General features: G+C 34.9%; 1 protein-coding gene across 2 annotated transcripts in view; it reads right to left on the minus strand.

The window, feature by feature from the left end:
• Positions 1-1,823: 1,823 nt before the first annotated feature.
• Positions 1,824-17,484, minus strand: part of ttyh3a (tweety family member 3a) — an 84,592-nt gene continuing 68,931 nt past the window's right edge. For both annotated transcript variants that reach the window (XM_061905264.1, XM_061905265.1), the window contains one exon: positions 1,824-3,112. In XM_061905264.1, the coding sequence (XP_061761248.1) occupies positions 3,032-3,112 (81 nt within the window). In that variant the 3' untranslated portion in view covers positions 1,824-3,031. The remainder of the gene's footprint in view (positions 3,113-17,484) is intronic.

Here is a 17,484-nt window from a genome sequence, read left to right on the forward strand (position 1 = left end):
CCTTTTGGCATTAATGGTGCCTTCACGGATGTGTAAGTTACCCATGCCTTGCACACTAATACACACCCATACCATCACAGACACTGGTTTTTAGAATTTTGCGCCTAAAACAATCCGCATGGTTTTTTTCTCTTTGGTCCGGAGGACACGGCATCCACAGTTTCCAAAAACAATTTGAAATGTGGACTCGTCAGACCACCGAACACTTTTCCATTTTGAATCAGTCCATTTTAGATGAGCTCGGGCCCAGCGAAGTCGGCGGCGTTTTCTGGGTGTTGTTGATAAATGGCATATAGTTGAACCTGCGCTTACAAATGTAGCGACCAACTGTAGTTACCGACGGTGGTTTTCTGAAGTGTTCCTAAGCCCATGTGGTGATATCCTTTACACACTGATGTCGCTTTTTGATGAAGTACCGTCTGAGGGATCGAAGGTCCGTAATATCACCGTTTACATGCAGTGATTTCTCCAGATTCTCTGAACCTTTTGATGATATTATGGACCGCAGATGGTGAATTCCCTATATTCCTTGCAGTAGCTCGTTGAGAAATGTTCTTAAAGTGTTGGACAATTTGCTCACGCTTTTGTTGACAAACTGGTGACCCTCGCTCCAAAGTGTTGTTGTACTTGTGCAATGACAATAAAGACCTATCTGAATGACTGAGCATTTTATGGACGCTGCTTTTACACCCAATCATGACACCCACCTGTTGTTACCAATTAGCCTGCTCACCTGCGGTATGTTCTAAATAAGTGTTTGAAGAGCATTCCTAAACTTTTTCAGTCTTTTGTGCCTCTTGTGCTTGCTTTTTAAAAAAATCAAATTCCAATAAATATTTCAAATGTGGACTTGTCAGACCACCGAATCCTTTTCATCAGTCCATCTCAAATGAGCTGGGCCCAGCAAAGCCGGTGGCGTTTATGGGTGTTGTTGATAAATGACTTTGGCTTTGCATTTAACAGTTTTAACTTGCACTTACAGATGTAGCGACAAACTGTAGTTGATGACAGTGATTTTTTTGAAGTGTTCCTGAGCCCATGTGGTGATATCCTTTATACACTGATGTCACTCTTTGATGCATTACCGCCTGAGGAATCGAAAGTCCGTATTATTGCTTACGTGAAGTGATTTCTCCAGATTCCCTGAACTTTTTGATGATATTGCGGACCGCAGATGGTGAAATCCCTATATTCCTTACAATAGCTTGTTAAGAAATGTTGTTCTTAAACTGTTGGACAATTTGCTCACGCATTTGTTCAGAAAGTGGTGATCCTCGTCCCCGTCCTTGTTTGTAAATGATTGAGCATTTCATGGAAGTTTTATACCCAATCATGGCACCCACCTGTACCCAATGAGCCTGTTCACTTGTGGGATGTTCCAAATAAGTGTTTGATGAGCATTCCTCAAACTTCTCAGTCTTTTTTGCCGCGCGTGCCAGCTTTTTTGAAAAATGTTGCAGCTATCAAATTCCAAATGAGCTAATATTTACAAAAAATAACACAGTTTTCCAGTTCAAATTTTAAGTATCTTGTCTTTGCAGTACATTCAACTGAATATAGGTTGAAAATAATTGTATTTTGTCTTTTTTTTTACAATTTACACAACATGCCAACTTACATGGTTTTGTATTATTATTGTTTTTTTAAATGCATATGTCGACATGTATTTCATAATGATTGTGAGCAATAAGCAAACTTGCAAAAAAAAAAAGCGCATTTCCCCTTTAAGTGAGTATCTAGCAAATTGATAACAAACTAGCAGAACCCATGCGGTGCTCTGCTGCCATCTGCTGCCTGGTGGTGTAATTACACACAAAAGGAACTACAGTTAAATGTATTTAATTTTGAAAACACGGCGTTCAAGCTCATTAACCACAGTTTGAGATCACATAACTGTATAAAACCTGATTAAAAAGGAAAACATCTATTATTATCCACATAATTTTTACTATTAAAATAAAGCAAAAAAAAAAAAATCCAATCAAATTTAAAGCAACAAAAAAAAAGTCTGATTTCAGTAACTCAACAATGACACACAAAGATAATAAGACGGCCAAACAAAAAAAAAACAAAAAAATTAGGCTCATTTAAGACATTTAAAAAGGTTTGTTTGGCACCGTCTGTAAACTGGCATAAACATCCGGTCGTAGTCATCTATTTGTTAAAAAAAAAAAATGCTAAAACACATTTGTGAGACGCTGCAATACCGACGCAAAAAGCTTTGGAAGTCTACCCCACAACAAAACAAAAAAAAAATGCTTATTTCACATCAACTTGCACACAGGTGTCTTTTACTGTAAACTGCTGCACTGTTATAAGCGCCCTTTGTTTTGTTTTTTTTTCCGTTTTTTTGCTGTTGCAGTGAGCAGGTTTGAAGACGGCGAGGCGGACGATCTTCCAAAAAAAAACCCAACAAGAAACCTAGTGGTACTGTAAAAAAAAAATGTTCCGCTTTCCAGTAGTTGTCCAAAAAAAAAAAAAAAAAAAAAAAGTCAAGTTTTAAACCCTCTTTTGATTCACATTTTTTCATCCTTCTGACAGAAACCTCTTGTTTTTTTTCTCTCCCCCAATGCAACAAATCAAATCCTCCAAATTCACAGCTTTGTGGCTGGTCAGCGCTGCGGGAAATGTTTGGATTAAAAAAAAAAATGCTCCGTTTCAGGCTTGTAATGCATGCAAGTTGTGCAGGATTGACTTGGTCCCCAACACCAGGGTTAAGACTAAGAATGAAAGGAATACTATATCAGGTACAGTCAGGACATGTGAAGTCTTTTTTTCTTCATTCCTTCCAGTAAAAGGAAAAATTCTGTGAAAAAACGGCTAAGAAGGAGCGATCCGAGGATGTTGGGAGAGTAAAAAACTTCAGAGAGAAAGCTGGGAGTGAAATTCAGTGAAAAGTCGCCGGGAAAACGGCTAAGAAGGAGCGATCCGAGGATGTTTGGAGAATAAAAACTTCAAAGAGAAAGCTGGGAGTGACGTTTTAAAAAAAAAAAAAAAAAAGAAGTGGCAGATATTGGAGGTCCATTTCCTGCTAGTTTGATGACGACGGGGGCGTGTTCTGGGGTTCCGGTCGGCTGTTAGCGATGTACTTTGCCCGCATGCTGGAGGTGTACTGTGTGTGACAATCAGATGGGAGGTTGAAAGGATGGACAAAATAAAAACGTTTAACTCTCTGCAGGATGTTCAAAGAGCTTCAAACAGGAGGAGAAAAGGGGACACACACACAAACAGAGGCTACACATGCAAGGGTTTCACTTTGCAAACTGCACACTAGGGGGTGCAAAGGTCTACTGAGTCAAACAGAAGGGGTCACCAACGCCTGTAAGGACCAGATGAGTCACCAGCTGGCCTGTTCTAAAAATAGCTCAAATAGCAGCACTTACCAGTGAGCTGCCTCTATTTTTTAAATTGGATTTATTTACTAGCAAGCTGGTCTCGCTTTGCTCGACATCTTTAATTCTAAGAGACAAAACTCAAATAGAATTTTAAAATCAAAGAAAATAGTTTAAAGACTTGGTCTTTTCACTTGTTTGAATAAATTATTATTATTACTTTTTTTACTTTGCTTCTTATAACTTTCAGAAAGACAATTTTAGAGAAAAAAATAATTTTAGGATTTTTAAACACATACCTTATTACCTTTTAAATTCCTTCCTCTTTCCTGTTAATTTAAATCAATGTTCAAGTATTTTTTTTTTATTGTAAAGAATAATATATACATTTTAATTTAATTCTTCATTTTAGCTTCTGTAAGAATATTTGTGAAATATTTCTTCAAACTTATTAGGATTAAAATTTAAAAAAATGGTTCTGGCAAATCTCGAAAATCTGTGGAATCAAATTGAAATCTTATTTCAAAGTGGATTTCAACCCATTTAAAACGTCATTAAAATTCTAAATTTCTTCTTAATCAGGAAAAATTACTAATGATGTTCTAAAAAATCCTTTTTTTTTATTTTTTCAAAAAGATTCGAATTAGCTAGTTATTCTCTTAATTTTTTTCGGTCGAATTTTTACTCTTAAAGAGTCGAAATTGAAGATACATTTTTTCATTTTTTTTCCTGTTTTCTCCTCTTTTAAACCGTCCAATTAAGTGTTTTTTTCATCATTTATTCTCTACAAAAAACCTTCCATAAAAGGAAAACAAATGTATGACGGAATGACAGACAGAAATACCCATTTATATATATATATATATATCTATATATATATATATAGATATCTATATATCTATATATAAATATACATATATATATATATATATATATATATATATTTGCTTATTAAAGGTAAATTGAGCAAATTGGCTATTTCTGGCAATTTATTTAAGTGTGTATCAAACTGGTAGCCCTTTGCATTAATCAGTACATTAATATATACATTTTGATTTAATTCTTCATTTTAGCTTTTTTTTCGACGAAGAATATTTATGAAATATTTCTTCAAACTTATTAGGATTAAAATTCCCCAAAATGATTCTGGCAAATCTAGAAAATCTGTGGAATCAAATTCAAATCTTATTTCAAAGTGGATTTCAACCCATTTAAAACGTCATTAAAATTCTAAAATTCATCTTAATCAGGAAAAATTACTAATGATGTTCCATAAATTCTTTTTTTAATTTTTTTCAAAAAGATTCGAATTAGCTAGTTATTCTCTTCATTTTTTTCGGTCGAATTTTTAATCTTAAAGAGTCGAAATTGAAGATGATTTTTTTCATTTTTTTTCCTGTTTTCTCCTCTTTTAAACCGTCCAATTAAGTGTTTTTTTCATCATTTATTCTCTACAAAAAACCTTCCATAAAAGGAAAACAAACGTATGACGGAATGACAGACAGAAATACCCATTTATATATATATATATATATATATATATATATATATATATATATATATATATATATATATATATATATATATATACATATATACATATATATATATATATATATATATATATATATATATATATATATATATATATATATATATTTGCTTATTAAAGGTAAATTGAGCAAATTGGCTATTTCTGGCAATTTATTTAAGTGTGTATCAAACTGGTATCCCTTTGCATTAATCAGTACATTAATATATACATTTTAATTAAATTCTTCATTTTAGCTTTTTTTTCGACGAAGAATATTTGTGAAATATTTCTTCAAACTTATTAGGATTAAAATTCCCAAAAATTATTCTGGCAAATCTCGAAAATCTGTGGAATCAGATTGAAATCTTATTTCAAAGTGGACTTCAACCCATTTAAAACGTCATTAAAATTCTAAAATTCATCTTAATCAGGAAAAATTACTAATGATGTTCCATAAATTCTTTTTTAAATTTTTTTTCAAAAAGATTCGAATTAGGTAGTTATTCTCTTCATTTTTTTCGGTCGAATTTTTAATCTTAAAGAGTCGAAATTGAAGATAAACTTTTTTTCATTTTTTCCCTGTTTTTTTTTTCATTATTCGCTACAAAAAACCTTCCGTAAAAGGAAAACAAATGTATGACGGAATGACAGACAGAAATACCCATTTATATATATATATATATATATATATATATATAAATATATTTACTTATTAAAGGTAAATTGAGGAAATTGGCTATTTCTGGCAATTTATTTAAGTGTGTATCAAACTGGTAGCCCTTTGCATTAATCAGTACGCCAGCGCCCCCCGCGACCCCAAAAGGGAATAAGCGGTACAAAATGGATGGATGGAATATAACATACATCTATAAACGTGGATGCATGTGAAAAAGTGCAATATATTTATCTGTACAGTAATCTATTTATTTATTTATATATATTTATTTAATTATATATGGACCTTATTGCCTTTTTTATCCTGCACTACCATGAGTTTATGTAACAAAATGTTGTTCTTATCTGTGCTGTAAAGTTCAAATTTGAATGACAATAAAAAGGAGGTATAAGTCTGAATAAATGAGTCTGTGATTGAAGTATAGACTTTCAACTTTAACTAGATGGGCCAATTCCTGAAGGAATGCTGAAGTTGAACTGAAATGCTGACAGAAAGTAGTATGAATGTAGGAATAGTTTGAATAGTTTGAAAACCGGAATTTGGTTTGGAACTTGGGGAAGTGTTAGTTTGAATGTGCAGGATGAGTGGAATGTGTTGATGTTGGAAAGGTTTGAATAGGTTGAAAAATGTGGGAATGGGAATTACATTGAAATTTGGGAATTTTGGGAAAAGTGGGAATTAAAAAAAAAAAGTATTAAGAGCATGAGGTTAGTGTTGAAATTGTTTAACCTCACCTACAGAAAAACTAAAAACGCAAAAAAAAAAAAACCTTAACTGCTATTTTTAGTCGATTATATTCGACTACACTATATTTCGTTTGGCTGCGAGGTTGTTTCTGCGTCATTGCTCGAGAAGAAGTTAGACGGCTCGTCTCCATGGCAACCAGAACTCTGTTAGCGTTGTGCTTTTGTAAATTAGCGGGGCGTGGCTAGCTGGTCGTCATTTTCCTGTACAGTTCGCTCGTTTTGGTCCGTTCAAATTCATCCAAGTTGGATAAGCAGTCGTAATTTAGAAGAAAGTTTGTGTGAAGCCTAGCTTGTGCGCGGTGATGTCAGACTGGTGCAACACCGACACAGGAGAGACGGTCTACAGGTCTCTGGATGCTATCAAAAACCTGCAGATTAAGTCGGGTCGCGGGGGCAGCAGCCTAAGCAGAGAAGCCCAGACTTCCCTCTCCCCAGCCACTTCGTCCAGCTCTTACCGGGGGATCCCGAGGCCTTCTCAGGCCAGCTGGGAGACATAGTCTACCCAACGTGTCCTGGGTCTTCCTCGTGGCCTCCTACCGGTCGGAGGTGTTCGGGTGGCATCCTGACCAGATGCCTGAACCGCCTCATATGACTCCTCTCGATGTGGAGGAGCAGTGGTTTCCCGGATGGCAGAGCTTCTCACCTAGGGCTGCGAATCTTTGGGTGTCCCACGATTCGATTCAATATCGATTCTTGGGGTCACGATTCGATCAAAATCTTTTTGTTTTTTTTTCAATTCAACACGATTCTCGATTCAAAATCGATTTTTTTTTCCCGATTTAAAAGGATTATCTATTCATTCAATACATAGGATTTCAGCAGGATCTACCCCAGTCTGCTGACATGCTAGCAGAGTAGTAGATTTTTGTAAAAAAAGCTTTTATGATCGTCATCATTGTCACCGACGTCCCACTGGGTGTGAGTTTTCCTTGCCCTTATGTGGGCCTACCGAGGATGTCGTGGTGGTTTGTGCAGCCCTTTGAGACACTAGTGATTTAGGGCTATATAAGTAAACATTGATTGATTGATTGATTGAATCGGTCAAGAAATGTTATTATGGAATTTCAGGAAAACCGGGAATTTTTCAAGTTCTTAAATCAACTTGGTTTTTTGTCATGACTAAAAAGAATATTTTGACAGTGGAACGGTTGAAATGCGTTGAAAAACGTGAAAGGAGTCATCACACTGATAAAAGGTTGGAGACGAGGTTAGAAAAAAACAGGAATTTCTGGAAATGTTGAACGTGGAAAAATAGTTGTTTTAATTTCTGGGATGAATTGAATGTGTTGATGTTGGAAAGGTTTGAATAGGTTGAAAAACGTGGGAATTTTGCAACTTGGAAAATGTCCCATTCATTTCAAAAGGAATTTCATTGAAATTTGGTAAAAGTGGGAATAAAAAAAAAAAAAATTATTAAGAGCATGAATGTCCTGAATGGGTTGAACTGGTTAGTGTTGAAATTGTTTAATTCAGGCAAGAAATTTTATTATGGAATTTCAGGAAAACCGGGAATTTTTCAAGTTCTTAAATCAACTATGTTTTTTGTCATGACTAAAAAGAATATTTTGACAGTGGAACGGTTGAAATGCGTTAAAAAATGTGAAAGGAGTCATCACACTGATAAAAGGTCGGAGACGAGGTTGGAAAAAAACAGAAATTTCTGGAAATGTTGAAAGTGGAAAAATGGTTGTTTTAATTTCCGGGATGAATTGAATGTGTTGATGTTGGAAAGGTTTGAATAGGTTGAAAAACGTGGGAATTTTGCAACTTGGAAAATGTCCCATTCATTTCAATGAGAATTTCATTTAAATTTGGGAATTTCGGGAAAAGCCGGAATCAAAACAAATAATTATTAAGAGCATGAATGTCCTGAATGGGTTGAACTGGTTAGTGTTGACATTTTTTAAATTCAGGCAAGAAATGTTATTATGGAATTTCAGGAAAACCGGGAATTTTTCAAGTTCTTAAATCAACTTGTTTTTTTTGTCATGACTAAGAGGAATATTTTGACAGTGGAACGGTTGAAATGCGTTAAAAAATGTGAAAGGAGTCATCACACTGATAAAAGGTTGGAGACGAGGTTGGAAAAAAACAGAAATTTCTGGAAATGTTGAACGTGGAAAAATGGTTGTTTTAATTTCCGGGATGAATTGAATGTGTTGATGTTGGAAAGGTTTGAATAGGTTGAAAAACGTGGGAATTTTGCAACTTGGAAAATGTCCCATTCATTTCAAAAGGAATTTCATTGAAATTTGGGAAAAGTGGGAATAAAAAAAAAAAATTATTAAGAGCATGAATGTCCTGAATGGGATGAACTGGTTAGTGTTGAAATTGTTTAAATCGGTCAAGAAATGTTATTATGGAATTTCAGGAAAACCGGGAATTTTTCAAGTTCTTAAATCAACTTGTTTTTTTTTGTCATGACTAAGAGGAATATTTTGACAGTGGAACGGTTGAAATGCGTTAAAAAATGTGAAAGGAGTCATCACACTGATAAAATGTTGGAGACGAGGTTAGAAAAAAACAGGAATTCCTGGAAATTTTGAACGTGGAAAAATGGTTGTTTTAATTTCCGGGATGAATTGAATGTGTTGATGTTGGAAAGGTTTGAATAGGTTGAAAAACGTGGGAATTTTGCAACTTGGAAAATGTCCCATTCATTTCAAAAGGAATTTCATTTAAATTTGGGAAAAGTGGGAATAAAAACAAATAATTATTAAGAGCATGAATGTCCTGAATGGGTTGAACTGGTTAGTGTTGAAATTGTTTAAATAGGTCAAGAAATGTTATTATGGAATTTCTGGAAAACCGGGAATTTTTCAAGTTCTTAAATCAACTTGGTTTTTTGTCATGACTAAGAGGAATATTTTAACGGTGGAACGGTTGAAATGCGTTAAAAAATGTGAAAGGAGTCATCACACTAATAAAAGGTTGGAGACGAGGTTGGAAAAAAACAGAAATTTCTGGAAATGTTGAACATGGAAAAATGGTTGTTTTAATTTCCGGGATGAATTGAATGTGTTGATGTTGGAAAGGTTTGAATAGGTTAAAAAACGTGGGAATTTTGCAACTTGGAAAATGTCCCATTAATTTCAATGAGAATTTCATTTAAATTTGGGAAAAGTGCGAATCAAAACAAATAATTATTAAGAGCATGAATGTCCTGAATGGGTTGAACTGGTTAGTGTTGAAATTGTTTAAATTGGGCAAGAAATGTTATTATGGAATTTCAGGAAAACTGGGAATTTTTCAAGTTCTTAAATCAACTTGGTTTTTTGTCATGACTAAGAGGAATATTCTGACGGTGGAACGGTTGAAATGCGTTAAAAAATGTGAAAGGAGTCATCACACTAATAAAAGGTTGGAGACGAGGTTAGAAAAAAACTGAAATTTCTGGAAATGTTGAACGTGGAAAAATGGTTGTTTTAATTTCCGGGATGAATTGAATGTGTTGATGTTGGAAAGGTTTGAATAGGTTGAAAAACGTGGGAATTTTGCAACTTGGAAAATGTCCCATTCATTTCAAAAGGAATTTCATTGAAATTTGGTAAAAGTGGGAATAAAAAACAAATAATTATTAAGAGCATGAATGTCCTGAATGGGTTGAACTGGTTAGTATTAAAATTGTTTAATTCAGGCAAGAAATGTTATTATGTAATTTCAGGAAAACGGGAAATTTTTCAAGTTCTTAAATCAACTTGGTTTTTTGTCACGACTAAGAGGAATATTTTGACGGTGGAACGGTTGAAATGCGTTGAAAAATGTGAAAGGAGTCATCACACTAATAAAAGGTTGGAGATGAGGTTGGAAAAAAACAGAAATTTCTGGAAATGTTGAACGTGGAAAAATGGTTGTTTTAATTTCCGGGATGAATTGAATGTGTTGATGTTGGAAAGGTTTGAATAGGTTGAAAAACGTGGGAGTTTTGCAACTTGGAAAATGTCCCATTCATTTCAAAAGGAATTTCATTGAAATTTGGGAAAAGTGGGAATAAAAAAAAAATAATTATTAAGAGCATGAATGTCCTGAATGGGTTGAACTGGTTAGTGTTGATTGTTTAAATCGGACAAGAAATGTTATTATGGAATTTCAGGAAAATCGGGAATTTTTCAAGTTCTTAAATCAACTTGGTTTTTTGTCATGACTAAGAGGAATATTTTGACAGTGGAACGGTTGAAATGCGTTAAAAAATGTGAAAGGAGTCATCACACTGATAAAATGTTGGAGACGAGGTTGGAAAAAAACAGGAATTCCTGGAAATGTTGAACATGGAAAAATGGTTGTTTTAATTTCCGGGATGAATTGAATGTGTTGATGTTGGAAAGGTTTGAATAGGTTGAAAAACGTGGGAATTTTGCAACTTGGAAAATGTCCCATTCATTTCAAAAGGAATTTCATTGAAATTTGGGAAAAGTGGGAAAAAAAAAAAAATATATTAAGAGCATGAATGTCCTGAATGGGTTGAACTGGTTAGTGTTGAAATTATTAAAATCGGTCAAAAAATGTTATTATGGAATTTCAGGAAAACCGGGAATTTTTCAAGTTCTTAAATCAACTTGTTTTTTTTTTGTCATGACTAAGAGGAATATTTTGACGGTGGAACATTTGAAATGCGTTGAAAAATGTGAAAGGAGTCATCACACTAATAAAATGTTGGAGACGAGGTTGGAAAAAAACAGAAATTTCTGGAAATGTTGAACGTGGAAAAATGGTTGTTTTAATTTCCGGGATGAATTGAATGTGTTGATGTTGGAAAGGTTTGAATAGGTTGAAAAACGTGGGAATTTTGCAACTTGGAAAATGTCCCATTCATTTCAAAAGGAATTTCATTGAAATTTGGGAAAAGTGGGAATAAAAACAAATAATTATTAAGAGCATGAATGTCCTGAATGGGTTGAACTGGTTAGTGTTAAAATTGTTTAAATCGGTCAAGAAATGTTATTATGGAATTTCAGGAAAACCGGGAATTTTTCAAGTTCTTAAATCAACTTGTTTTTTTGTCATGACTAAGAGGAATATTTTGACAGTGGAACGGTTGAAATGCGTTGAAAAATGTGAAAGGAGTCATCACACTGATAAAATGTTGGAGACAACGTTAGAACAAAACTGAAATTTCTGGAAATGTTGAACGTGGAAAAATGGTTGTTTTAATTTCCGGGATGAATTGAATGTGTTGATGTTGGAAAGGTTTGAATAGGTTGAAAAACGTGGGAATTTTGCAACTTGGAAAATGTCCCATTCATTTCAATGAGAATTTCGTTTAAATTTGGGAATTTCGGGAAAAGCCGGAATCAAAACAAATAATTATTAAGAGCATGAATGTCCTGATTGGGTTGAACTGGTTAGTGTTGAAATTGTTTAAATTGGGCAAGAAATGTTATTATGGAATTTCAGGAAAACCGGGAATTTTTCAAGTTTTTAAATCAACTTGGTTTTTTGTCATGACTAAAAATAATATTTTGACGGTGCAATGGTTGAAATGCGTAAAAAAATGTGAAAGGAGTCATCACACTGATAAAATGTTGGAGACGAGGTTGGAAAAAAACTGAAATTTCTGGAAATGTTGAACGTGGAAAAATGTTTTTTTTTAATTTCCGGGATGAATTGAATGTGTTGATGTTGGAAAGGTTTGAATAGGTTGAAAAACGTGGGAATTTTGCAACTTGGAAAATGTCCCATTCATTTCAATGGGAATTTCATTGAAATTTGGTAATAGTGGGAATAAAAAAAATATATATATTAAGAGCATGAATGTCCTGAATGGGTTGAACTGGTTAGTGTTGAAATTGTTTAAATCGGTCAAGAAATGTTATTATGGAATTTCTGGAAAACCGGGAATTTTTCAAGTTCTTAAATCAACTTGGTTTTTTGTCATGACTAAGAGGAATATTTTGACGGTGGAACGGTTGAAATGCGTTAAAAAATGTGAAAGGAGTCATCACACTAATAAAAGGTTGGAGACAACGTTAGAAAAAAACAGAAATTCCTGGAAATGTCGAACGTGGAAAAATGGTTGTTTTAATTTCCGGGATGAATTGAATGTGTTGATGTTGGAAAGGTTTGAATAGGTTGAAAAACGTGGGAATTTTGCAACTTGGAAAATGTCCCATTCATTTCAAAAGGAATTTCATTGAAATTTGGTAAAAGTGGGAATAAAAAACAAATAATTATTAAGAGCATGAATGTCCTGAATGGGTTGAACTGGTTAGTGTTGAAATTGTTTAAATCGGTCAAGAAATGTTATTATGGAATTTCTGGAAAATCGGGATTTTTCCAAGTTCTTAAATCAACTTGGTTTTTTCTCATGACTAAAAATAATATTTTGACGGTGGAACGGTTGAAATGCGTTGAAAAATGTGAAAGGAGTCATCACACTGATAAAATGTTGGAGACGAGGTTGGAAAAAAACTGAAATTTCTGGAAATGTTGAACGTGGAAAAATGGTTGTTTTAATTTCCGGGATGAATTGAATGTGTTGATATTGGAAAGGTTTGAATAGGTTGAAAAACGTGGGAATTTTGCAACTTGGAAAATGTCCCATTCATTTCAAAAGGAATTTCATTGAAATTTGGGAAAAGTGGGAATAAAAACAAATAATTATTAAGAGCATGAATGTCCTGAATGGGTTGAACTGGTTAGTGTTGAAATTGTTTAAATCGGTCAAGAAATGTTATTATGGAATTTCTGGAAAACCGGGAATTTTCCAAGTTCTTAAATCAACTTGGTTTTTTGTCACGACTAAGAGGAATATTTTGACGGTGGAACGGTTGAAATGCGTTAAAAAATGTGAAAGGAGTCATCACACTAATAAAAGGTTGGAGACGAGGTTAGAAAAAAACAGAAATTTCTGGAAATGTTGAACGTGGAAAAATGGTTGTTTTAATTTCCGGGATGAATTGAATGTGTTGATGTTGGAAAGGTTTGAATAGGTTGAAAAACGTGGGAATTTTGCAACTTGGAAAATGTCCCATTCATTTCAAAAGGAATTTCATTGAAATTTGGGAAAAGTGGGAATAAAAACAAATAATTATTAAGAGCATGAATGTCCTGAATGGGTTGAACTGGTTAGTGTTGAAATTGTTTAATTCAGGCAAGAAATGTTATTATGTAATTTCAGAAAAACCGGGAATTTTTCAAGTTCTTAAATCAACTTGTTTTTTTTTTGTCATGACTAAGAGGAATATTTTGACGGTGGAACGGTTGAAATGCGTTGAAAAATGTGAAAGGAGTCATCACACTAATAAAAGGTTGGAGACGAGGTTGGAAAAAAACTGACATTTCTGGAAATGTTGAACGTGGAAAAATGGTTGTTTTAATTTCCGGAATGAATTGAATGTGTTGATGTTGGAAAGGTTTGAATCGGTTGAAAAATGTGGGAATTGTGAAAGTTTAAAAGAATGGATAATTCATTTTGAATGAGGAAAATGTCCCTAAAGACTGGGAATTCTAGGAAATCTGGGAATTTTTTTGTATAATTGTTTATAAAGAGCACACAATTCCTGAACAGGCTGATTATTTTGAAGTTGAAACGGTTAAAACCAGATAAAAAATATGTGGAACTTTGAAAAATGTCCCATTCTTATCCATGGCAATTGCTCGAACGGCATAGCTCGGTTGGTAGAGCAGCCGTGCCAGCAACTTGAGGGTTCCAGGTTCGATCCCCGCTTCCGCCGTCCTAGTCACTGCCGTTGTGTCCTTGGGCAAGACAATTTACCCACCTGCTCCCAGTGAAAACTGGTTTAAATGTAACTTAGACACTGGGTTTCACTATTAAAGCGCTTTTAATCACTCGAGAAAAAGCGCTATTTAAATACAATTCACTTCACTTCGCGGAAATATGGGAATTTCTAAAAAAGCGACAATTTTTTTTTGAAAATGCTCAGATATGTGAATGTTCGGAATGAGTTGAAATGGTTGGTGTTGGAATTTTTCAAATCACTCAAAAAACGTTAAGGTAGTAACATTTTGCATTGAGAAATGGTATTACGGAATTACTGGAATTTCAGGAAAACGGGGGAATATTTCCAGTTCAAAAAACAACTTTGCAAACCCTCACAATGTGTTTGGACCCTGCCATCCTCCCCCACCCTCGCAGCCAACTCACCACCAGGTGGGGATCGGTAGAAAGCTCCGCCCCTCTCTTCACCCGAGTGTCCAAAACATGAGACCCCAAATCCGACGACAGAACTACAAAGTCGATCATGGAACTGCGGCCTATAGTGTCCTGGTGCCAAGTGCACATATGGACACCCTTATGTTTGAACATGGTGTTTGTTATGGACAATCTGGGACCAGCACAAAAGTCCAATAACAAAACACCACTTGGGTTCTAAATTCACCCGTGCTCCTATTAGGTCCTGGTTAGCGCCTTGCATGGCAGCTCCTGCCATCAGTGTGTGAATGTGTGTGTGAATGGGTGAATGTGGAAGTAGTCTTCCTTAAAAAGGGGGAGAAAAGGCGCTATACAAGTACGACCATTTACCATTTATTTTGTGTGAATAAATGTAAATGGGAGTGGGAGTTTTTTTGGGGGTTGGTGCACTAATTGTAAGTGTATCTTGTGTTTTTTACGTTGATTAAAAAAAAAAAAAAACATATTGAAATGAGGCGTGTCCAAACTTTTGGCCTGTACTGTATACCGTTATCGCAAGAAGATTTTGGAGTACCGTATTTCCTTGAATTGCCGCCGGGGTGCTAATTAATTTAAAACCTCTTCTCACTCCGACGTTTACCAAAGGCATGCGGTAAAGGCAAGCATGCGCTAATTAATTTAAGACCTCTTCTCACTCCGGCGCTTACCGAAGGCATGCGGTAAATTTAGGCCTGCGCTTAAAAATTTGAGTGTGATGTAAGGCTACCATCATGAAAAGCACATTTAATAAAAAAAAATGTTATTATGGTCTTACCTTTACTTATAAATGAAGTCCATGCGCAGCTCCTTCTGATCAAAAGCATTGAAGTGAATTATATTTATATAGCGCTTTTCTCAAGACGACAGGTTGTAGAGGACGTTGAATGCTTACCAAAGGCATGCGGTAAATTTAGGCCTGCGCTTAAAAATTTGAGTGTGATGTAAGGATACCATCATGAAAAGCACATTTAATTAAAAAAAAATGTTATTATGGTCTTACCTTTACTTATAAATGAAGTCCATGCGCAGCTCCTTCTGATCAAAAGCATTGAAGTGAATTATATTTATATAGTGCTTTTCTCAAGACGACAGGTTGTAGAGGACGTTGAATGCTTACCAAAGGCATGCGGTAAATTTAGGCCTGCGCTTAAAAATTTGAGTGTGATGTAAGGCTACCATCATGAAAAGCACATTTAATTAAAACATTTTTATTATGGTCTTACCTTTACTTATAAATGAAGTCTATGCGCAGCTCCTTCTGATCAAAAGCATTGAAGTGAATTATATTTATATAGCGCTTTTCTCAAGACGACAGGTTGTAGAGGATGTTGAATGCTTACCAAAGGCATGCGGTAAATTTAGGCCAGCGCTTAAAAATTTGAGTGTGATGTAAGGATACCATCATGAAAAGCACATTTAATAAAAAAAAATGTTATTATGGTCTTACCTTTACTTATAAATGAAGTCCATGCGCAGCTCCTTCTGATCAAAAGCATTGAAGTGAATTATATTTATATAGCGCTTTTCTCAAGACGACAGGTTGTAGAGGACGTTGAATGCTTACAAAAGGCATGCGGTAAATTTAAGCCTGCACTTAAAAATTTGAGTGTGATGTAAGGCTACCATCATGAAAAGCACATTTAATTAAAAAAATTTTATTATGGTCTTACCTTTACTTATAAATGAAGTCTATGCGCAGCTCCTTCTGATCAAAAGCATTGAAGTGAATTATATTTATATAGCGCTTTTCTCAAGACGACAGGTTGTAGAGGACGTTGAATGCTTACCAAAGGCATGCGGTAAATTTAGGCCTGCGCTTAAAAATTTGAATGTGATGTAAGGATACCATCATGAAAAGCACATTTAAAAAAAAAAATGTTATTATGGTCTTACCTTTACTTATAAATGAAGTCCATGCGCAGCTCCTTCTGATCAAAAGCATTGAAGTGAATTATATTTATATAGCGCTTTTCTCAAGACGACAGGTTGTAGAGGATGTTGAATGCTTACCAAAGGCATGCGGTAAATTTAGGCCTGCGCTTATAAATTTGAGTGTGATGTAAGGATACCATCATGAAAAGCACATTTAATAAAAAAAAATGTTATTATGGTCTTACCTTTACTTATAAATGAAGTCCATGCGCAGCTCCTTCTGATCAAAAGCATTGAAGTGAATTATATTTATATAGCGCTTTTCTCAAGACGACAGGTTGTAGAGGACGTTGAATGCAGTGCCTTTAAGGCACGTCCCCAATGATGTTGTTTGTGGTGGAAATCGAGAGAAATACGGGAGAATGCTCGCCCCGGGGGATTTTCGGCAAGGGCACTAAAATTCGGGAGTCTCCCGGGAAAATCGGGAGGGTTGGTAAGTATGAGTATTAGTGGTGAATGCGGTGTTATAATATCGGAGGGCCAGCTCTAATGTTAAATTGATATTGCCTCAAGGGCCAAATTAAATTACACGGTGGGCCAAATTTGGCCCTTGGGCCAGAGTTTGACACCCATGACCTATATTGAGTGAAACATGCTTGAAACTAGAATATCAACTGTTGCAAAGCTGTGTCATCAACACTCACAAGTATAAAACTGCTTTTTTAAAGTAATAATTTCCAATTTCATCCAAAATCATGACTTTGACTCAATTGTGAAGTGAAGTGAATTATATTTATATAGCGCTTTTCTCAAGTGACTCAAAGCGCTTTACATAGCGACACCCAATATCTAAGTTACATTTAAACCAGTGTGGGTGGCACTGGGAGCAGGTGGGTAAAGTGTCTTGCCCAAGGACACAACGGCAGTAACTAGGATGGCACAAGCGGGAATCGAACCTGCAACCCTCAAGTTGCTGGCACTGCCAATCTACCAACCGAGCTATGCCGCCGCATTGATAACTTGTTTATAGAAGTCTTCCTTATCTTTCTTCAGTTTTAAAAATCTCTGTCCCGATGAAGATCTTCCTTTATTACCTCCTGCTTCGATTAAAAGTCCAGTTTAGAAAATTGTTTTATTTTAGATATGTAATCCTCCATGTTAAAAGTGCAAGCGAGAGGAAAAAATAAACGATC

The sequence above is a fragment of the Nerophis ophidion genome, linkage group LG07 (assembly GCF_033978795.1).
Source record: "Nerophis ophidion isolate RoL-2023_Sa linkage group LG07, RoL_Noph_v1.0, whole genome shotgun sequence".
Taxonomy (NCBI): domain Eukaryota; kingdom Metazoa; phylum Chordata; class Actinopteri; order Syngnathiformes; family Syngnathidae; genus Nerophis; species Nerophis ophidion.